At 40.5% G+C, this 23,813-nt stretch overlaps 1 protein-coding gene across 1 annotated transcript in view; it reads right to left on the bottom strand.

Annotated features, from left to right (window-relative positions):
- The window catches only part of LOC109044973 (NACHT, LRR and PYD domains-containing protein 3-like), an 81,325-nt gene extending 58,980 nt beyond the window's left edge, over positions 1 to 22,345 (bottom strand). The window contains exons 1-4 of the mRNA XM_042723001.1: positions 22,127 to 22,345; positions 2,509 to 2,790; positions 2,321 to 2,362; positions 18 to 1,824 (exon numbers count right to left, since the gene is read on the bottom strand). Coding sequence (XP_042578935.1) covers positions 18 to 1,824; positions 2,321 to 2,362; positions 2,509 to 2,770 — 2,111 coding nt within the window. The 5' untranslated portion in view covers positions 2,771 to 2,790; positions 22,127 to 22,345. The remainder of the gene's footprint in view (positions 1 to 17; positions 1,825 to 2,320; positions 2,363 to 2,508; positions 2,791 to 22,126) is intronic.
- Positions 22,346 to 23,813: the final 1,468 nt, after the last annotated feature.

Below are 23,813 nucleotides of genomic sequence, written 5' to 3' on the forward strand. Positions count from 1 at the left end.
TGAGTGAAATTACCCACAGGGCTTTTCTGCAGCATCTCACAGCTGGCATAAGTCTCTCGTAGACTGCTTGATTTGACGTGAACCTCTTTGGGTTGAACTCATCCAGCACCTTCTCTGAGATCAGCAGTATGTAGGTCAGAACTGTGCACATTGAAGATGAGAGTTCTCTTCTTGGATGTTCATCTGAACTGAGATAACTCTGGATTTCCTCATATATTGATTGATCCTTGAGCTCAAGTAAGCAGTAGAATAGGTTGACCGAAGTTTCATCTGAGATGTCCTGCTTTTGTAATTGTTTAATGTGTGCACTTATTTTCCTGATGCTCATTCCGGTGTCTTGAGTGCATGTAAACAGGCCTTTGAGCAGGTTTTGACTTGATTTCAGTGAAATGCCCATGAGAAACCGCAGAAACAGGTCCAGATGTCCTCTCTCACTCTGCATTGCTTTATCAGTGGCCCTCTTTGTTAAGTCATGAAATTTGACATGTCTAAAGAAGAAGTGAAGCTTTTGTCTGGCTGTAGTTTGTGAATCTTCAAAGAAAAACTGAAGCTCCTGCATGTTCTTGTTCAGGTAGCAGAAAAACACATGCACTGCAGCAAGAAACTCTTGAACACTCAGATGCACAAAGCAGAAGACCTTTGTCTTATAAAGTCCAAATTCCTTCCTAAAGATCTCCGCAATTATTCCTGTCAATTCACTCTCTTTACTCATATTAATACCACATTCTTTCAGATCTTTCTCATAAAACACAATGTTTTCCTTCTTCAGCTGTTCAAATGCCAGCTTGGCTAACTTGAAAATGATTTCTCTATTTAACTGTAAGTGCTCTGTGCGTTCTTTTTCTTCTTGTTCACCATACTTCTGATTCTTCATGTTCATCTGCATCAGTAGGAAGTGAATGTACATTTCAGTGAGAGTTGTGCTGATGTTCTCTTCCTTGTTTTCAATGAGAATATCCTGAAGTACTGTGGCTGTGATCCAGCAGAACACAGGAATGTGGCACATGATGTAGAGACTACGAGACGTCTTAATGTGTGAGATGATTCTGGAGGCTTGAGACACATCTGTGATTTTCTTTCTGAAGTACTCTTCCTTTTGTTGGTCATTGAATCCTCGCACTTCTGTGAACAAACCCACATACTGACGAGGGATCTGACTGGCTGCTGCTGGGCGTGAAGTCACCCAGACGAGAGCTGTTGGAAGCAGCTTACCTTTGACCAAACTTGTAAACAGCACATCTACTGATGATCTTTCCTCAACAGTGTCCAGTGTTTCGCATTTGAAGTTCAGTGGCAGTCGACTCTCATCAAGTCCATCAAATATTAATGCTAGCTTACATCCCTTATACAACTTTGATTTCTCCAGGTCCTTCAGTTCAGGATAAAATTTCAACAGAAACTCATGGAGATTGACCTCTTTGTTTTTAATCACATTGATCTCTCTAAATGGAAGCAGGACCACACAGTCTATATCCTGATTGGCTTCTCCTTCTGCCCAGTCCAGGATGAACTTTTGCACAGAGACAGTTTTTCCAATGCCAGCGATTCCCTTGGTTAGCACAATCTTCTCCTCATTGTTTTTCCTCAGTTCTTTGAATATATCATTGCATTTGATCGGTTTGTCCTGTGTTTTTCTGTTCTTGAAAACATCATCGATCTTCAGAATCTCATGTTCTTGATTGACATCTTTCATATCTCCCTCTGTGATGAACAGTTCGGTGTAAACAGTCTTGAGATCTGTGTCATTTTCTTCGTTGCCCTCAAAAATACATTTTGCTTTCTTCTTCATGTTTTTTTTGTGAGTTTTCAAAAAGGTTTGCAGCTCTATAATTAAGATCACATATACAATAAGATTGACAAAAAAAAAAAAACATTTAACAAATTTGACAAAAAAATTAAATCAGATCAGAATGATCATCATTATTAATAACGGATGCAGACATCTGAATGTGTTTTTATGTTCTTTTCAGATCACTTATTGTATTGATTTAGATCATCTTTAGGCAATGCTGACTAATGTAAATAAAAGCTGATTAATGATTTCCACATCATTTAGCCCATCAAACTGGATGTGAGGCTGTATTTACAACCTTTTTTGACCTGCTTTAATGGACCTTTCCATGTGTGAATGTAATCATGGATTGATGATACTGAATCACTCTGTTCTATTCGATATGTTTGTATAAGATCTGCCACTGATGTCACTGGCCCTGTAATTGGTGCTTGCAGTTATATTTTCTCTTGTTGTTATTTACAGACAGTAATATACAGTATATATAGTATATACAGTGATATTTACTCTAGATATGTTGTGAATTACCTCCAACAGGGAAAGCTGTGTTCGTATTGCCCTCAGCCTTAGCTGTGAGAGGGAAAGAAAGAATTACTCACTGGGAAACATTTATCACATAATCACATCAGCAGAATAAAGAAGAAAAGAGGTTTAAGTCAAACCATCACACTTGTAAATATTTAATCACGTTAAAGTCACAGTGAATTAAATGTTACCTTGCTTGTGTTCATTCTCCAACTTTTCAGCCAGATCATTCTGGTTCATCTTCCTCAGGATGTCCACCATGATCTTCACAGCTTCTTCTGGTCCAAAACATGCCACCATCTTTTCCACTGTGTCAAATATATCTGCCTTTTTAATTTCAGACTTTGATATACACTTATGATATGCATTCTTTAAGTGCCAATGAAACTCCTTCAGTTCAGCTTCTACCAGCTCCTTCAGTGAGTCCACAAGCAGCTCTTTAACAGACACCATCGTCCTTCACCAACTCACAGCTGCAGGACAAGAAAAAAAAGATCTGAAATACTTTAACTTTTAACATGTGGACCTAAGTGCTCAAATGTTATTTGGATTATAATGCTGGGAATGGAGACATATGAATCATCAGAAAGCAAAAATAAAAATAAATAAAATGCTGATACAATGTGTACATCATGTCAGTTTTAAATTTATATATCTAAGTATCTCATGAAGTAGTACATTATTATTTACCAGCCATGAAATGAATAATGATGTAGATATTTCTTGTTTCTCTACTGAACTGTGTCTTGAACAGAAGTTCTAAAACTCCTTTCAATTCTGAATTGCACACTGGAGGGGAAAGTTTTCTTTAGATCTTAAACCTGTTAAACCAGAACCATTTAAGAAAACTAATGAAACCAGTTTTTCAGGCTCAAGACAAGAGTAAAACCATTTGGAGTATGGACATCAATAATCTAATTATTTGCCTTTTTTTGAATAAGACAATATTGTGATTAAGGTATTTACATGAGTTCCTTTTAGAATATTCCTTTAATGTTCCAAATTTACATGTTATAGTACATAGATCAATTAATGGCACATGTCCCCTCCAGAATTTCACGTTTCAACATACAGTTTGTCTTTGGTACTATAAAGTTTTTGCCTACAGCTAACAGCTGATAGGGACTACAACAAGCTTCTTTCTGGATTGGTGACATCACAAATCCTGAAATTTACATAAACCCTGCCCCCAGGAATATGCAACAGTGGGAGTGGAGCCATGTTGAGCTCCTTTAAGGGTCATATGATGCTTTTTTAAAGATCATTATTTTGTGTATTTGGAGTAACAGAATATGTTAACATGCTTTAATGTTCAACAAACACATAATTTTTCAAATACTGTACATTATCGTACGTCCTCTATGCCCCGCCTCTTTCAAACCGGGTCATTTTCTACAAAGTCCAGTCTGCTCTGATTGGCCAACTGACCCAGTGCATTCTGATTGACTGAACACAGCAAGCACTCGTCGAAAATGTAACGCCCCTTTCCATAATTGCGAGCTTCATCTTTCAAAATAAATGTATAGCTGCAGTATGTGGTTTTGGATTGTCCTGGTGGAATACACAAGGCCTTCCCTGAAATAGACATTGTCTGGAAAAGAGCATATGTTGCTCTAAAACCTTTATATACCTTTCAGCATTTATAAGCTGCCCATACCGTATGCACTTATGCACCCCCATACCATCAGAGAGGCTTGCTTTTGAACGGAAAGTCTCTTTTCTCTTTAGCCCAGAGGACACGGCGTCTGTGATTTCCAACAAGAATGTCAAATTCGGACTCATCTGACCATATAACCACTTTTCCACTTTGAAACAGTCCATTTTAAATAAGCCTTGGCCCACAGGATGGTGCTTCTGGACCATGTTCACATATGGCTTCGTTATTGCATGATAGAGCTTTAGTTGGGATCTGCAAATGGCACAGCGGACTGTGTTTACCAACAGTGGTATCTGGAAGTATTCTGTGGCCCATTTAGTAATGTTAATGACAGAATCATGCCAATGAATGAAGCAGTGTCGTCTGAGGTCCCGAAGACCACGGGCATCCAACAAAGGTCTCCGATCTTGTCCCTTACGCACAGAGATTTCTCCAATTTATCAAAATTTTTGACTTCAGGTTTTTTTTTCTCAAAACAACTTGCACTAGGTGGTTAAAAAATCACAACACACTGGGCCAGCTAACCAATCTGAGCCCATTGTGTATTTCTAAGGGAAGGGGCTTCATAGAACCAGGAAGTCAACAGACTGTTTTAGGAGAATGCAAAAAGCAGTGTAGAACAAAATTAAAATATGTGAAAAATAATCTTTTTTTTTTAAACAAAGCATGAACACGTTACAGTGCACCCCATAAACACAATCAAGGCTCTGAAAATAGCCAGGCGACCACCACTTTAAATGAAGAAAACTTCCCTCAACACAAATCTTTAATAATACAAATATTCCTCCAGCAAATTTTATTTGGACCATAGAATCAACAAATTGTTTGAATCTAATGAGCAATTCCATGCAAATTGTCACAGTTTTGGACCTTTTTGTTTTAGGTTTGCATTAAGTTTGGTCATCCTGCCTGCTGAAGCTGCCTCGAGGACCATACCAGACTGTTCCTGGAAGCAGCCTATTACTCCAGCTACCCGGACGACACACTCTGCAAATTCTACAATGCGAGCCTTAACACTGCTTGCAGAGCAAGTCTTATGAAGATGGTCCTCTGGAGAATTTTGCCACATTTGTTGAGTGGGTACAGGTGAGAAAGGGCTCACCATTATCCATTGGCCTCGAGGAAGATCTTGACAGTCCCACTCCGAACCCAGAGACCAGTCAACGGTCACCCCACTATGCGAAGTGTCTGCCAGAGCCCGCCGTAATCGTCCAGCCATTGCTGAGCAGAGCAACAGAGCAATCATCTGACCAGGTGTGTAAGCCGGCAATATCACACATGACGGTGGATGTAATAAGTGGAGGATGAGGCTGCAAAGGAAAGCCCCGTACACCGTACCTACTCTGGGGGTGAGCTGATGCTGAACTCAGTGGATTCATATGAAGACATGCCCGTTCTTGTTCCACCAGAATCATCATCTTCTGTCTGCCCCATCATGACCACAGAGGTCTTGCTCAAATCATCTATCTGCCTAGAACTGGTCTCTCTGTCCTATCACAACCCTGGAGGTCGTTCCCTTTTCCCTAGTGCTCTTGGTGCAGCACACATCATCCCAGAACTCATAGCCTGTCATGAACTAGTATATTTTTTTTAGAAATGAATTAATTATAATGTTTTAGAACTTGCATTTTACATGAGAACATTGCAGAGATTTAGCCTGCATTTGCTGTACAGATAAGAACAGGCGGCTGTAGGACAAATCACCAAAACTATTTTTCAATGTCATATAATGTTCCCTTTCAAACTGTCACTCTCGATGTCACGTCGGATAACCGACGAATTGGGATGTCGCTTCATGTGTAACTAAATGAGCCAATGCACATTGGCATGCGATTATTGCATCCAGCTGCCGCTGATGCGTGGTTAGTGAAAAACTGAAATTTTAAAGTCACTGAAATAAGGTCATAAAACACATACAGAATATTTGTTCACTAGACTGTCAAACCTGGAGCTTGTAGCCTAGAATTATTGCTTCAAAATGATGTGAAAATCATGTTTACTCACTCACAGAAAACAATAGATTGATTTAAATTTTCTAAGACACTTTATGTTTGAAAAGGGCATATGCGAGTAGGCATCAACTATCATGAATATTATTGTGATTTACACCTGAGAAGACAAAGGCCCGCATAATGAGCTGCATAATGAGCCTTTCAGTCAGGTGCGTGTTACAAGAAAGATTGTGAGGACAAAATAAATGTATATATTTTTATGTTTGTGATTTATTTAGGATATATTTAATTATCCCACAAAATAATTTAATATTCACTTGCAGTTTATGAGGAACAATCAAAGCGGACTTTCAAAGCTGAATTTTTATCATCATTACTTCAGTCACGATCCATCAGGAATCCATCTAATATTCTGATTTTCTACTAAAAAAAATAAATAATAATAATAATAATAATAATAATAATAATAATTATTATTATCATCATCATTATTAGTTTAAAAGAGCTGAGAATATTTTTTTCAGGGTTTTTTTTTAATAAATTGAAAGAACAGCATTGTTTGTAACATTTATCATATTAATCGTTTTTATTTATCATCACGTGTGTGCTAAATAAAAGTTTTAATTTCTATATATACTTCAAGCTTTTGAATGGTATAGTGTGTATTGTTACACTTGGAGTAAGACTGTAGTAATGATGCTGAAAATTTAGCTTTGATCACAGGAATAAATTAAATTGTAAAATATATTCAAATAGAAAGCAGTTATTTTAAATAGTAAAAATATTTCACAATATTACTGCTTTAGCAAACTGGTATTGACTGGTTTTGTCATGTTGAAATATATAAATGAACATCACATAACTAGCATTTCCAAACTGTATATTATGTGCTCTCAAATAAACTAAATGATAAACTACATTATTAACATTATTGTGATGGTAACTGATACTAGTAGTACAGTAGAACATTTAGATTGTGAATGAAACTTCATAATGTTTCACTTGATTATACATTTAGTCAGGAATTATAGTTTGGAAAAAGTCTAACTAGTAAAATGTGTACACGTTATGTGAAAACTAGTACAAGTATATAAATAAATAAAAACAACTTACTCATGTTTATGATCTCTGCTGGATAAAGTGCTTCATTCTTTTTCCTGAGGAAATCCAAAACTCAAATCCTAAGGTAATCCTCAGCGCATCTTCTTGGGGTTAATTATTGTATTGGCATGTTATGGCCACAGTGGGGCACTGAAGAGTTGTAAGGTAGAGTGATTACGAGAGGAAGAGCAATAAAGAGTTACCTGTTTACATCCTGATAGTTGTGTCCTTGAATACAAAGTTATAGAGGAACAATACATGGTGTCAGAGACGGATAACCCACGACAGACAAGAAGTCGGAGAAGTTTAATGGGGTGAAGAGTGAAAACGCGGGACCTGTAGAGCAAGAAAAAGAGCGAGTCGGCGAGAGCAATAACAGCTAGCGGCAAGCTAAAAGCACACAGGATGGACCACATATTCACTATCACACCACCGGGATCATTCGACTTTGAGCCAAGCTCGTGGCCTGCATGGATCAAAAGGTTTGAACGCTTCAGAATGGCGTCTGGACTGAAAGAAAAAGACGGCGCATACCAGGTGAATTCTCTCATATATACAATGGGGGATAAGGCTGACGATATTCTGAGCTCACTGCAGTTGACGGATGAGAAAGAAAAGGACTTTGAAGAGGTAAAAAAAGCCTTTGATGAACATTTTGTAGGAGTACATAATGTAATTTACGAATGAGCCAAGTTCAATAAACGATGTCAAGACGTCGGCGAATCTGCAGAAAACTTTATCACCGCAGTGCACAAGTTAGCTGAACATTGTAAATATGGCGTCTTACGTGAGGAAATGATTCGAGATAGAATTGTTGTCGGCATATGTGATGCTAAATTGTCTGAAAAACTTGGATTTAGCTACAGCTATAGTTCAAGTGAGGCAGCACGAGGAAGTGAAAAAGCAACAAGCTGTTCTGCGGTCAGTTGATTCACCAGGACAAATGGATGCACTGTCTCATAACAGTAAAAGTCTGGCTCATAGAAAAAAATCTTTCCAACGCAGAAGCTATTCTCAGCCTCAGCCTACCTCATCAAAACCAAAACAGTGTGGGAAGTGTGGTAAAACCCCAAAACATTCATGGACTGAATGCCCAGCAAAAGATGTTGAGTGTAGGAAATGTCAAAAGAGGGGACACTTCGCGGCAGTGTGCAGATCAGCTCAAAAGATGGATGCAATTGAAGTGGATGAGGCGGCTTATCTGGGTGCGGTTGACTATCCACAGTCACCCACATAGACTGAAATACTCATCATAAATGGCAGCCCGTTGCGCTTTAAAGTAGACACAGGTGCGTCTGTGACGGCTATCCCAGAAACAGAATTCAAACAGGATAGATATGGCAGACATTCAGCGCCGTGCAGACCCCTGCTGGGCCCCGCCAACCAACCTCTGGATGTAAAAGGGCTAGTGCATGCGGTCATTCAGAGAGGGGACAGAAAGATTGAGGAGGAGGTGTTCATCGTCAAGGACCTGACCATACCCTTATTGGGCCTCCCAGCTATCCGCAGACTACAGATGATCCCTCAGCTCAATAGCATTGACGATGCAGAAAAACACTTTCGCTCCACTTACCCCGAGGTATTTAAAGGGCTGGGTATCCTTAAAGGGGAGTATAAAATTAAGCTGAGAGACAACGCGGCACCCCATGCCCTCTCGGCCCCGCGACGTGTGGCCATTCCTCTCCGGGCCAAAGTCAAAGAGGAACTAGATCGTATGGAGAAGATGGGGGTCATAGCTCGGGTTGAAGAACCGACTGAATGGTGTGCGGGCATGGTTCCCATAGTGAAAACATCTGGGAAAATTCGTATTTGTGTGGATTTAACCCGTCTGAACGAGAGCGTCATCAGAGAGAGACACATCTTACCGGCAGTGGATGAGACACTGGCCAAGCTGGAAGGAGCCAGAGTCTTCACAAAGCTTGACGCGACATCAGGCTTCTGGCAGGTTCCACTCCACAAAGACTCCATGCTGTTAACTACGTTCATCACACCAGAGGGGCGCTATTACTTCAAAAGGTTACCTTTTGGTATATCATCGGCACCCGAACACTTTCAAAAGAGGATTTCTCAACTGATTGATGGTGTTGACGGAGTCCTATGTCACGCTGATGATGTCCTGGTCATAGGGAAAGACCGGGCAGAGCACGACGACAGACTGCACAGGGTGCTACAGAAATTCAGAGAGGCTGGGCTCACTCTAAATGAGAAATGCCAGTTTGCCCTGACAGAGATCCGCTTCCTGGGTCATGTCATAAATTCTCAGGGCATCAGAGCTGATCCAGGAAAAATAAAGGCAATCCTGGAGATGCCAGAGCCAAAGGATGTGGCGGATGTTCGCCGTTTCATGGGCATGGTGAACTTTGTAGGCAAATTTTCGCCACGACTGCCAGATCTGACAAAGCCCATTCGTGACCTGTTGAAGACGGAGAACAGCTGGACATGGGGAGCACCCCAACAGAAAGCATTCCTGGAGACAAAAAAGGAATTGGGATCAGAGACTGTGTTAGCCCAGTACATCCCAAATCACGAAACCATGGTATCGGCGGATGCTTCGTCATATGGACTCGGAGGTGTCCTGACACAAAAACAGACAGACGGAGAGTGGAAACCCATCGTCTTCATTTCTAGAAGTCTGAGCAAAGCCGAATCAAGATATGCCCAGATAGAAAAGGAGGCTTTGGCTGTGACCTGGGCATGCGAGCGCTTGCGTGGATACGTGAGTGGACTAGACTTTACTATAAGAACTGATCACAAGCCACTTATAACACTTCTGAAATCCAGAGCACTAGATGACCTCCCGCCGAGGATTATCAGATTCATTATCCATGTTCCAGGTAAAAATCTGATAACAGCTGACGCCCTGTCCAGAGCACCTCTTCCAACCGCAGCCACAGAGGCGGAGCAAGACCTGGAAAGAGAATGCAAAGCTTACCTGGACAGCATAGTCGAAAGCCTGCCAGCCACACCAACAAAGCTGGAACAGATTAAGAGTGCACAAACGTCAGATAACACCTGCAAACGTCTCAGCCGATACATTGCAAATGGATGGCCGGGACACAGACGAGATGTGCATGAGCAGCTGCTGCCCTACTGGCCCAATAGGTCAGTTTTGCATGAAGGAAGAGGACTGCTTATGAAAGGAGAGAGAGTTATAATCCCTGAGTGCATGAGAACTGACATCCTGCAGAGACTGCACCAGGGACATCAAGGTATCAACAAATGCCTAGCCAGAGCCAGAGAATCAGTCTGGTGCCCAGGTATCACGTCTGCTGTAAAGCAAATGGTCGAGAGATGTGAGATTTGCGCACGTGAAGCTCAAACACCAGTCGAGCCTCTGCTCACAACAGAACTACCAAACAGACCATGGCAGAGGGTTGCTGCTGATCTCTTCCAATGGCAGAATGGGAACTAATTAGTTGTGATAGACTACTTCTCTCACTATATCGAAGTTTGTTCACTACCTGGCAGCACATCAGCAAAACATACTATTGCCAGACTTAAAGCTGTGTTTGCCAGATATGGATGCCCAGAAGTGCTTGTCACGGACAATGGTCCGCAATTCTCCTGTCACGATTTCGCTCAGTTTGCACAGGATTATGACTTTGCCCATGTGACAAGCAGTCCCCGTTACCCCCGCAGCAATGGGGAGGCTGAACGGGCTGTTAGAACAGTGAAGTCTCTCTTAGTGAAAGAGGGAGATTTCCACAAAGCTCTGCTGGCCTACAGGGCCACTCCATTGGCACACGGGAGCTCCCCAGCACAGCTGCTGATGGGGAGGAGAATTAGAACACCAGTCCCCATATCATCGGAGCAGTTACAACCACAGTGGCCCGATCTTGAGAGGTTCAGAGAAAATGACACAGTGTTGAAATTGCAACAGCAACAAACGTTCAATCGGAGACACCGTACTCAAACCTTACCACCTCTCCAGCCTGGACAGCATGTGTGGATCAAACCCACACACACAGAAGGGACTGTTGTGAGTCAGGCACAGACACCACGCTCATATGAGGTGGAGACTCCGGATGGAGGACGGCTGCGGCGCAACCGTTCACACCTCAGGGAAATTCCAGTGCCTCCTGCATCAGGTGATATGACGGTGACTAGGTCAGGGAGACTGTCTAAGGCTCCTGAGAGACTGGACCTTTGAACATGAAACACATGCATACACCCACAGAAAAAAAAAATTATTTTCTGTTTGAAAAGTGAAATGTTCATTAGAAAAGTCATGTTCTGATTTATTGAATTTTCCAGTTAATTTAGGATAAAATCTACAAAAAGGGCTACTGTGAAGTAAAATATCTCCTGTTCATTTCTCTTTGAACGTTTTTAAGTTTGGGAAAAAAGATTTGGAGAAACTCGTAAAATCATAAGTTAAGTGAGTGAAATAACTAAGTAGCTATACTGTTGAAGGTATTGTGTTATTTAAAGGTTCTGTTAAAACAGTTAAACTTTCATCTAAAAAGGGGAGATGTATTGGCATGTTATGGCCACAGTGGGGCACTGAAGAGTTGTAAGGTAGAGTGATTACAAGAGGAAGAGCAATAAAGAGTTACCTGTTTACATCCTGATAGTTGTGTCCTTGAATACAAAGTTATAAAGGAACAATACAATTATGACTTATTCCTCTCAGCGCAAAGCAAACAGTAAAAAAAAAAAAAAGCCCAGTCTCGCTGCTATGTTTTCTGAGGTATGGGTGTACATGCCGCGCACTTCACGTGGAACATTATAATCTCAATAGCGCGTTCAGCGCGTGGGCATGGTCGTATTAGATATAATGAAGGGAGATGTGAAAGAAGGACATTGCGTTGTTTTCATATGGATTACTTTATCACAGAATATTTGTTTTTTCGGTAGCACTTGCTTAGTTTAAAAGTAGACATGTCAAGCTTTCTATAGATATATCTCTCATGTCTCTGTGTTGAGTATTCACTGAGTTACAGTTCATTTTAATGACGCGTTTCTAAATGAAGATCACCACAGACCAAGGCTGCAGACAGCGCACCTTGTTTGTTTTCTTTATTTTATAAATGCACAAAGTTTTGTTATTATGCGTGTTTACAAATAAAAGTAGACACTTTACAGATTCGATTGATGTATTGCTCTTATCTGTATGATCAAAACTTAAAGTGTAATTTAAGTTCTTTTTGGGGTTGTCAGGAGAAGATGTCTTAAAACGCGTATACGCGGGAATCGACTCCAGAGGGTTAAACTGTAAAATTACTGTAAAAAGCAATTTACAGTTCAGATAAAAGTTTTCACAAAAACAAAATGTTTTATAAAATGCTAAACTTCACATTTCAGCCTTTAAACGATTTTTAAGGAAATGGATGATTCAAAAGTATTAATTTAAATGCATTTACACACTTTAATGCAGCTCTGAGGGACATGGTATACTTTAACTTTTAATACATAAATAATGTTTTGATATTTTAAACATAAAACATTGAAAACTGATGTTTGAAATTATTTAAAAAATGAAAAGGTACTTTAAATGTGAAATTAAAACTGCCAGTAGGTGGCAGCAAGTCACTGTTAAGTGAATCATTGCATTTGAACTGAATCATTTACATGGGCGATTCATTTAGCAATGAAACACTGCTGTGTTGTTCAGAGATACAAAACAGCGCTGTGGCTGTGTTTGGACTGATTTTTGTTGAAGAAATAGAGCAAAAATATATACTGCGTCTAAAACTAAAGTCTCTTAATATTAACTCCTTGTTTGCTGAACTGTTGTATAAAATCAATATCACATTTGTAATCGTGCCGACTTTTGGAGAAAAAACGGCACTCTTCATGTGATATTAACTATATGAAATTATATAAATTTTCTGCCCCATATCTTAATGTATGAGGTAATTCTAAATGCATTTTAATAGACTGATTCATGCAGTGAAAGAATGCACTATAAATGCACACACACTAGTCTAACCTGCTAGACTTCATCACGTAAATTATGCGTGCACTCTGTGGGCGTTTTGTTTGCTTTTTGCGATATACTGGATAATATCAAATCACACATAGTTAAAACAAAAATTGCAATATTATTGCAGGATTTGTAGACCACATCGCACACCCCTATACTTTTTAGATTTTGATAATGCATAGTCTTATTGATCCACCAGTTCACATTTAAAGCTCTGCGTGTTTGCAGGGTAAAAACATGGGTCGATTTTCACATTGGTCTGAACTCTGAACAATACAACAGTTTTACTGAAAATGCTCATTCATTCTGCCAGCAGGTGGAGCGTTTGGTAGTATATAACTGTTTCAATGGTAACAGCAGAACACAAAGCAGCACAGCACCAGACTTCGAACATGCAGCGCTCATGTTTATTAAATGAAATCACAACGTTAGCCTTTTGAAGTTTAATCGTCACATTCAGCCATATCGCAATTCTTGTCTTTCCGTCCGCAAATTTAAGACCTCTTGAAATCATAATTAAGACTTTCCTGAACAATTTAAGACTTTTTAAAGCCTTAAATTTCATACAACTAAATTTAAGACTTTTTTAAGACCCGTGGAAACCCTGTCAATGAGTTCAGCATGCTCTTAGGAAGCTCTGGTGCTGGCGGTATGGCGCTTCAGCAGGAGTGGTAATCCCATGTCGAGTGGGTTGCACACATCAGGCTGCACTATCCCCTGCTTGTGTTGCAGGCGGCCATCTCCCCTGTGTGCTTCAGCACAATAAAAGAGCAAACTCTAAAAGAGCATTCACCTAATTAAAGACACATCCTTTTAAAGATGCATTTCCACCCGTGCGTTTCTGGATGTGGTCGTAACCTGGCTCCAGGTGATGGATCACGATCGCTGCCTCACGTGTTTGGGTACTAATCATGCTGAGGTGGCCTTTGTGGGCGAGTCATGTTCTCATTGTAGGAGAATCACTGTCACAGAGTTGCGGAACAGGCCCCGTTTCTTTCAAAAGGGCAGGGTGCCCATGCCTCTGCCTAGATCTAGGGCTCTCCTTTGCGGCCACTGGGGGTGTGCTACTTCTGGCAGTAGTTGGACTGGTCTTATGGTGACCGTGAGGAATTCCCCTCCAAGGAACTTACCTCCGAGGGCCCCTCAGCCAACCGGCACTTCGTAGCCAGTGGAGCCACCAAAGGAACAGGCTGGACCCTTGTATCCTTTGGTGCTCTCCCTGATGATCAGATGTCGATCGCTGCATAAGCCAGACCTTTCTGGAGATGATGATCCAGCAGAGCTGCCACCTTCTGCGCTTCTATCTCTGGGCCCACAGAGGGGATGGGGAGTTGTGGACGAGCCAGTCTTGGATCACACTTACCCTCCTCTCTCGCCACTGAGCAGCTATGGGCGGTTTGAGAGTGCGGTCAAACGTACTCATGCACCCTCTGCCCGAATGCAGGTAAGTGTTGCACACACGCTGACCCAGCTTTAGACCAGAAAAACAGATGCCTTACTAGGAAAGCACATACTGGTCCGCACGGACAATACTGTGACTGTTGCGTACATCAACCGACAAAGTGGTCTACGCTCCCGTCGCATGTCGCAACTTGCCTCTGAAGTCAGAAGCATCTGAGGTCGGTTCATGCCATTCACATTCCTGGTCTGCACAACAGGGCAGCCGACGAGCTGTCACAAGCTATACTCCCGGGAGAATGGAGACTCCATCCCCAGATGGTCCAGCTGATTTGGAGTGGTTTCAGAGCTGCTTAGGTAGACCTGTTTGCCTCTCCAGAAACCTCTCACTGTCAGTTGTTCTTCTCCCTGACCAAGGGAACACGCGGCACGTACACACTGGCACACAGCTGGCCGCAGGGCCTTTGCAAATATGCATTTCCGCAGTGAGCTTTCTTGCACAGTTTCAGGGAGGATGAGGAGCAGGTCCTGCTCATGTCGCCTTACCGGCCCACCCAGATTTGGTCCTGGAAACTGCTGCTCCTTGTGACAGCCCCTCATTGGGAGATTCCTCTGAGAAAGGATCTACTGACTGCACCCTGTGGCACCCGCATCCAGACCTCTGGAGGCTTCATGTCTGGTCCCTGGACGGGACATGGAGGTTCTAGGTAACCTACATCAAATAGCTGACACTATCACTTCGGCGAGAGCACCATCTACGAGACATCCCAACCAGCAATGACATGTGGGGCCCAGATGGGTTAAGTACGGGTTCCATGGTTACTGTGTGGGCATGGGCTTTGGCTGGGTGAAATCAGCGGGTCCCATGTAGGTTTTGTAGTATGAGTCCCACATAGTAAACCCATATGAGCTGATTACATGGGCCCCATAAGGGACAGGCATGGGCCAATTGGGCATGGGTTTGAACTGAGAACACATATATGGGTCCTGCATAGCATATTTATGGACCAAGTGGGCATGGGTTTGATCTGGGAACACATATGGGTCTTGAATGGCATATTTATGGTCCAAGTGGGCATGGGTTTGAACTGGGAACACATATATGGGTCCTGCATGGTTTATTTATGGGCCAAGTGGGCATGTGTTTGTTCTGGGAACACATATGTGCGTCTTGCATGACATATTTATGGGCCAAGTGGGTATGGTTTTGATCTGGGAACACATAGATGGGTCTTGCATGACATATTTATGTGCCGAGTGGGCATGGGTTTGATCTGGGAACACATATATGGGTCCTGCATGGCATTTTTATGGGCCAAGTGGACATGGGTTTGAACTGGGAACACATATATGGGTCAGTGGCATATTTTGAACTGGGAACACATATATGGGTCCATGGCATATTTATGTGCTAAGTTGGGTTTGAACTGGGAACACATGGGTCCTGCATGGCAGAGGCGCAAAGTAACTATGTAGGCCTATTGAGTTATGTAATTACTTACTGTACAATTTTTTGTAACTTGTAGTAACTGTACATGTAGGCTAATCAAGCATGTTGAGATTGAGTAATTGTAACTCAATACATTTCAAGTCATGCTAGTCACCAAAGAACAAACATTGCATACATGTAGATCTTTTGCCAAAACAATCCATCAGTCATTTTTGTTAGTCGTGCAGAAAATGAAAAATGTAACTTCCCAAAAATGTAAAAAAAATCAAAATAGGTAAAAGTTTACGCTGTGTTGAATTATGCTGATTAGTGGACTCTCAGAAAGATTGCAGGCCTACCGTAACACTTCAAATAATAGCCCAGTCCCAGACGCCTGTCCCTTGGGGCAGAAACACATATTTAGACAGCTAGGGATGCTCGATATTATCGGCCGATATTGGCTTTAAAATTCAATATCGGTAAATATCGGTATCGGTTTTTGAAATGGTTTAAAAGGACTAAAGTATGTCATTTTATACCTTATTGGAAAGCTTGTTTCCTCTCAAAGCGAATGCAGACAAAATTTGGGTGTTGCTGTAGGTTGTTGGCCAACCAGCATAAACCCAGGGTTTGTAGAGTAAATAAATTCTTGAGCAGGGCAGATCTAAGCCCAAATGAGTGGAATGAGTTGAATTTTTGTTCTTGTGTGGCTATTTGTTTTCATTTTACCTCAGTCAAAGAAATGTTCAGTTGGCATCTTCTCTCGAAGGAGTAGTAAGCACCGCACCCCAGTTAGCCTACCGGTTGCTGGCTAGTCCTTCAAAACATTCAAATCCCCAGTATCAAGGGAGTCATGGAACAGTGGGCAGTAAGCCTATAAACGATCATATGTTTCGGAATCTGTATCGGCTAATATCGGTATCGGAAATTAAGCATTGGACAATATTGGTATATCGGATATCGGTACAAAATCAATGTCAAGCATCCCTACAACCCCATACGGTTATCCACATGCATAGATGCCTGTCCCAATGGTCTATTTGTTCAAATAAAACTCCAGGATCCTATTCGAAGTTTTACGGTACTTCATTTTTGAAGATGAGGCCAAATAGCTCACAGACAGCTAGTCCCTTTATGGACATGAATATGATGCATTTATTACCTCTAAGGAAATTCAATATTTGTTAGAAAAGGACTTGCAGGAGGCCTCATCATCAATCTGTCTTCCACTTCTGTGTAGTTAGATGTCCTTGGACCAAGGAGTAGCATGTGTTTCTATCAAGGTGTAGCTACACCAACAATGACTGATGTGTTGGTTGTAAAAGGTACAGTAGATCTGTTTGAGGAAAAAATTAGGGAAAAGCACTTGTTTTGTATCTTATATCTTATTACCTCAATTATTAATGATTAATAGATTGTTGGTGTTTTAACTTTTGGTAAAGGAAAACACATCCAGCCCTCTGGAGAAGTGACGGTGACATCAGTGGTTAAAAGTAACTAATACTCTTAGTTTTTTTTAGTTTTTTTATTTTATTTTTTTTTTACAAATTTTACTTTTACTTGAGTATTTCTCTAACACCAGTACTTTTACTTGTAATAGAGTAATAGCAATGTAACAGTACATGTTGAGTACAGATTTTCAGTACTCTTTCCACCACTGCCTATTATGCACACAACACCTAATTAGGCTTCTAATGAAGCCAGCGAAGCAGTTAACGTTTGTTAATTCTCTCACATATCCTTTAATTTATGAATTTTACTGTATTTAATTGTTATTTGGTCCGGCAGTTCTTAGGACATCTATAAGGGGCCTGTATGCAAAGGCCTTGTGTCGCGCTCAAAACGTTAATAGTCCATTCGGAAAGCACTGCTGCTAGCGTTCATTCAAGCCGAACAGAAAGAGCCGCAAATGGCTACAGGAGTGATGACATACACCACAGCAGGAGCCCAGCAGCAGTTGGCTGTGCTCAGCATAGACATATATTATATATTGAGCACAGGCTGCGCTCCGGCTTGAGTCGGCTGCGCCGTGAACGCCAGTCTGTGTAATGCCGTAATCATATACTGTAATGTTTATGGATGTTTATGCTGAGCACAGCAAAAAAACTTCTCCTCCCTGACCAGCTCTCTCTGTTGTAGTAATAAAGATTTCTTTTAAATATGTGAAAAACAATAATGAACACAAGTTCTGCACAGAGGGTTTATTCCTAGCATGAACTAATTATAAGCAGCCTTTAACTGGCTCAACATGATAACTAGTCATCATTTAGCTAACATCTGGATGCGACAGCATTACTCAATTTACACTTAATTTATTACTTTATTACTCGTCTTTTTTGCTAGGTTTTGCCAAATGTAACACAAAACTATCAGACCTATAAATATTAGATTTTTTTTTATTAAGTATTTTTTAACATGACTGTTTTATTTATTTATTTATATATCTATTTATAGATTTTTGGAAAAAAAAAATGAGGGTTAGTTGTGTAAATGAGCACAGGCTTTTAGCTGTCGGCTCCGCTGCTTATATTGCATTTTCTTTGTGCAACCACGTAACCATGAATTAATCTCGTTTAACTGCCACACAAGGTGTCCAACTTGTAATAGCCTAAAGATCTCAATGAGGATACACGCTGTTTTTTCTATCCTCACTGCATTTAAATATAGCCTAACACTTAATTTTAATATAAAAATAAAAATGATTGATTGAAAATCGATCGTTAATTCTATTGTAAATTCAGTTTTTTTAATTGCTCAATGAAACTTGTCTTTGGCCTTTCTTTTATTTATCCAAAGTAGTTTGTGGGGACACAAAAGTGCTCCTGTAAGTTAGCACACACTAGTAATACTAGTAACTAACTAGTAAGAAAACGACCTGGCGCATTAAAATAATGCATACCAAGGGGTCGCCTCGGGAGAATTCATGAATGTTGATATATTCATGGAAAACCGTTTCTAATATTGCTCAAATCTGGTGCGCATTTGAGGCTAAATTTCAACATGTAATGGAAAAAGGGTTATAGGTAGGCATAAAACTCCATGGTAAATGTCACCCTAGGGCAAACATTTTAGCTTACCACATGTGGAAATGTTTTACTTGACTGAATGATTTGAAGAGTTGCAAGTTGGAGCAAAAAAGAACCTTGCTAAATTGACTTATGCTCCTTTGTTTTTAGGTGCACTGAAGAGTAATGCAATGAGTCAAAATGTGAACCGCAAAGAAGTGGAAATGGCGCTGGGGAAGTGGTTTACCGGTGCACGTGACTGTGGAGGGGAGAGGGCTGCAAGAGCCCAAAGAGGAAAAGGAGCGTCCACCACACAGACGCCATGAGTGTATTTTGTATTAATGAATTTTTTGGAGAGATGTTTTTTTTCAGAGATTTTTTTTTAATGTATATTTTATTTATTTACCGGTAAGTTGTGACATTTAAATTGTTTTTTAAAGATTATGTTTGTTGTTCGATGTAACAATTTTGTATTAATGTATTTTTTGGAGAGATGTTTTTTTCAGAGATTTTTTTAAATATATATTTTTGATTTGTTTACCGGTATGTTGTGACATTTAAATTGTTTTTAAAAGATCATTTTTGTTGTTCAATTTAACAATATATATCTTGCAGTTCAAAGCGTCAAGTGTCTTGTATTTATCTTGGACTTATATTCATTCTTCGTTTTTAGTTTTTCTTAGATTGTTTCCTTAAACCATTTGGCATGGTTGGGCTTAGATAGGCCTTGCATGAATTGCCCAGTTAGGACCCACATAAGATCCTTACAGAGCCCACTTTAAGCCCATAGGGGCATTCACGGTTGAATCCTGGTGCAAGCCCACTTTAAACCCCTTTAGGCAGGTGGGGCCCAAATGGGTCTGACATGAATAACCCAGTTAAGACCCACATAAGACCCTTACAGGTCCCACTTAAAACCCATCATGGCATCCACGGCTGGCCCCCGTGTGGATCCCGGGTGCAAGCCCATTTTTAACGCCCTTTAAGCAGGTGGGGCCCAAATGGCTCTGTCATGAATTGCCTGGTTAAGATCCCACATAACACCCTTATAGATCCCTTTTAAAGCCAATCTGGGCATCCATGGCTGGATCCTGGGTGCAAACCCACTTTAGACCCATTTGGGCAGGTGGGGCCCAAATGGGTCTGACATGAATTGCCCAATTAAGACCCATGCAGTACCCTTTCAGGTCCCATTTTTAGTACGTCTGGGCTTCCACGGCTTGCCCCAATGTGGATCCTGGGTGCAAGCCCATAATGGGGCCCACATTTGCCGCCCATGAAGCCCTCATCTGGGCCCCACATGTCATTGCTGGCTGGGATACTTACACCTTGAAGTGGAACCTGTTCGACTAATGGTGTTCTTCTCACCGAGAAGACCCCAGAAATATCAGATTAGATAGGTGTTGTCCTTTCTGTAGCAGTCTCCCTCCACTCTTAAAGTCTACATGGCTGCGATTGCTGCCAACCACAACCCCATGGAAGGTAAGTCGGTGAGGAAGCATAACCTGATCATCAGGTTTCTTAGAGGGGCAAGAAGGTTAAATCCTCCACAGCCCCCCTCTATACCCTTTGAGCCTTTGCAGACAGTTGAGCTGAAGTTTCTATCAATGAAAACTCTGCTCCTGCTTGCATTGGCCTCCATCAAGAGGGTTGGGGATACCTGCGATACTTTGTCCAATCGGAGCAATGAGATGCTACGTAGACAGAAAACAAAGCTTCAGGACCTCAGACCAGCACTTTGTCTGTCACGGAGGCCGGCAGAAAGGAAAAGCCATCTCTAAACAGAGGATGGCCCACTGGATAGTGGATGCCATAACCTTGGCTTATCAGGCACAGGGTGTGCCCTGCCTGTTCAGGTTGCGAGCTCACTCTATTAGAAGTGTTGCATCCCTCCTGGGTGCTGGCTCCTGGCACCTCACTGATGGATAATTGTAGAGTTGCGGGCTGGGCGACCCCCAACACGTTCGCTAGATTCTATAGCCTTCGTGTGGAGCTGGTATTCTCCTTTGTTCTCGCCTAAAACGTGTAGAAGCACTGAGAGGCCCCGGTTTCGGGTCAGCTTGCTAAAACCGCTCCAGAGACTCCATATCATAGACCCTGTCGAGCTCCTCCATCCCCTCGGACTCAGACTTCCTGTTATTTTCCAAGAGGGTTACAATCTCCTCTATTCTTCCATATGCACCTAAATGGTTGTCCATATGTGTAAGTACTTCCGAAACCTCCTTTGGGAAGGATGGGGCTTCCGCAACGTTCCTGTCCCAAATGGTACGGGTACATCTTCCCAGTGTTATCGAATCTTACTTAGTGGGTAGTGCCATAGCAGCAGTAGCTGGTCTTCTTGTTGTAAGCCCCGGCCTATGCCAAAAGGAAGGGGTGCAAGAGGCTTCCACAGGACACTGGAAGGGGCAGTATCTGTGGCCCTTTGGTAGGGATTCCAATTCGTCGGTCATCCGACGTGACATTGAGAGTAACCAACTGAAAGAGAACATCTCAGTTAGGTATGTAACCCTCGTTCCCTGAAGGAGGGAACGGAGGCGTCATGTTCCGTCACCACAACTTTCACTGCTGTTTAATAGTGAAGATCTTGTGTGACTGTGTGAAATCTAAGATAACTATACTGCACTGACCTGCAGCTCTACACTCTTTCATTCTGAACAACGGCAGCTCAATATAGTTAAACATGGTGAACGTTGTGAAATGGAATGTTCCTACTGCTTCTGGTATTTCTATTTACTTAATTTGTGGGGTAGAATAAGTGATTTTGTGTTATAGTTTACTAGGAAGGATCAGCACATGCATGACAGCACAGATTATGTGTGAATTTCATTAAAAATCTTTATGATATGAAGCTATTCAGTTTACTTTTCCAACTTCACACTTTGTGGATCTACATCTAAAAGCAAACAAGCTTCATACATTTATGGACACTTTATTTTTGCAATTTTTTCAACATTGAGAGTTCCTTATTATTTCTATAATTCTGTTGTTCAACACCTACAGTGTAAACTGAAGTAAAACCATTTTATCGAAGTAGAAATACTGCTCCTTTAATAAAATTAGTATGCTGATGCATGAAGATGTTGAGTGATAGGTTCTGCCTCAGAGTAAAGAATACATGATGAGAAATACTGAAATCACACTCACTAATAAACAGTCAAATGAGATTTCACAGTGTTATTAACTGACAAAGACACACTTGATCACAACATGAAGAGCTTTAAATAAAATCATCAAAATGACTTCAGCACAGCATTAAAGTCTCAGAAGCTCAAAGAGACCAATGACACAACATAAGACGACAATCATACATGAAAATAACTAAAGCAAGATCAAACACTCACCTCAAACATTATTTCTATTTCCTCCTCTAAACCATTTTTTTGAACAGCAGCTCTGAAATTTTTCACTTCTGTAATATACGTGAAAGCTGCTTCCTGCTTTCTTTCAGCCAGAGACATGAGAATCAGAAGAATGACAGCCAGAAATGGAGAAACACACTCTGATCTGGTTCCTTATGTAATCAAAGAAAAGGGGCGGGTCCCAACATTTTGGTGTGGGCAGAGGAAAAAAGACACAGAACAAGTGATTATGGATTGATGTTGTGCACGACTGAACAGTGGTTAACCGTAACAGTTATACTAACAAGCAATTGAATGTTGCTGTTGAGCTAATGTGAAGACTGGAGTTACAACAACTTGTATCACTTGTGTGTTTTCTTTTCATTGACATTTCTGGAAACTTTCCATGCAAACTTTGTCTGGGGAATTTTGGAAATATTCCAAATTTGAAATTTACCAGGAATTTATGGGAATTAGTTGGACATTTGGGAAAATGTATAAATCTATCATATACAAACATTTTGTTTGATCATAGGCTCACATGCATGCAAACTAATAAAAATGTGAAAAATTCAATTTGGGATTTTTTGGAGGCAATCTGTGATGGTTTTTTTTCAGGATTTATTGATGAATGAAAACTTGTGAACACTGTTTATTCAAAATAGAAATCTTTTCTAACAATATAAGTCTTTACTATTACTTTTTATTAATTTAACACATCCTTGTTGAATAAGAGTGTTAATTTATTTCAAAAAAGAGAAAAGATACTGACCCCAAACTTTTGAATAGTGTATTATTAAAAATAGGATTTCTATTTTAAATAAACGCTGTTCTTTTTTAACTCTTCATTCATCAAATAATCTTGAACTCTTCATTCATCAAAGAATCCTTGAAAATTCACATGTAATAAAAAAATATTCTAATAAATATTAAACAGCACGACTGTTTCCAAATTTGATTATAAATAAGCATATATGATTTCTGAAGAATCGCGTGACACTGAAGACTGGAGTAATAATGTTCCAAATTCAGCTTTGCATCACAGAAAAACATTTTAAAGTATATTAAAACAGAAAACCATTATTTTACATTTTAATACCAGTAATACTGCACAATATTACTGTTTTGTTCTGTATTTTTGATCAAATAAATGAAGGCTTGATGAGCAAAAGATATGCAATGTTTAAAATATTAAAATATTAATGTTTCCAAACTTTTGACCAGTACTGTACTTCTGTATGATAACACAAAACTGGCGAGCAGAAAGAGCATCACAGCTTCAGCTAGTTTATACCCAGGGTTGCCAATTCTCATGCATTTGGCGTGAGACACACGCTTCCAGGCTGTCTCACACTCTCACTCTGCTCATGTAAATCTCATGCCAAATTGGCAACCCTGCTGGCGATGTGAAACAAAGTATCAGCTTTAATTGAGCAAGTTTTAATACTAAATTCAAACAAAAAATACTGTTTTGGCATACTTAATGTGGCATAAATCCTAAAATGTAGTGCTTCAGTTGAAGCCAGAGCCATTGAAAAACAGTTGTTTTTACATTTTTTACAAACAGTTGTTTTACATTGAATGAATGCAGAAAAAGTTCAATCTCATTAAATTTTGATGTTTGTTTTTATATATCGCTGGAAAAATTTTAACACTAAGACTAGTTATGTGTGCAAATTTTTGTTAATTT

Source organism: Cyprinus carpio, chromosome B4 (genome assembly GCF_018340385.1).
Source record: "Cyprinus carpio isolate SPL01 chromosome B4, ASM1834038v1, whole genome shotgun sequence".
NCBI classification, from domain to species: domain Eukaryota; kingdom Metazoa; phylum Chordata; class Actinopteri; order Cypriniformes; family Cyprinidae; genus Cyprinus; species Cyprinus carpio.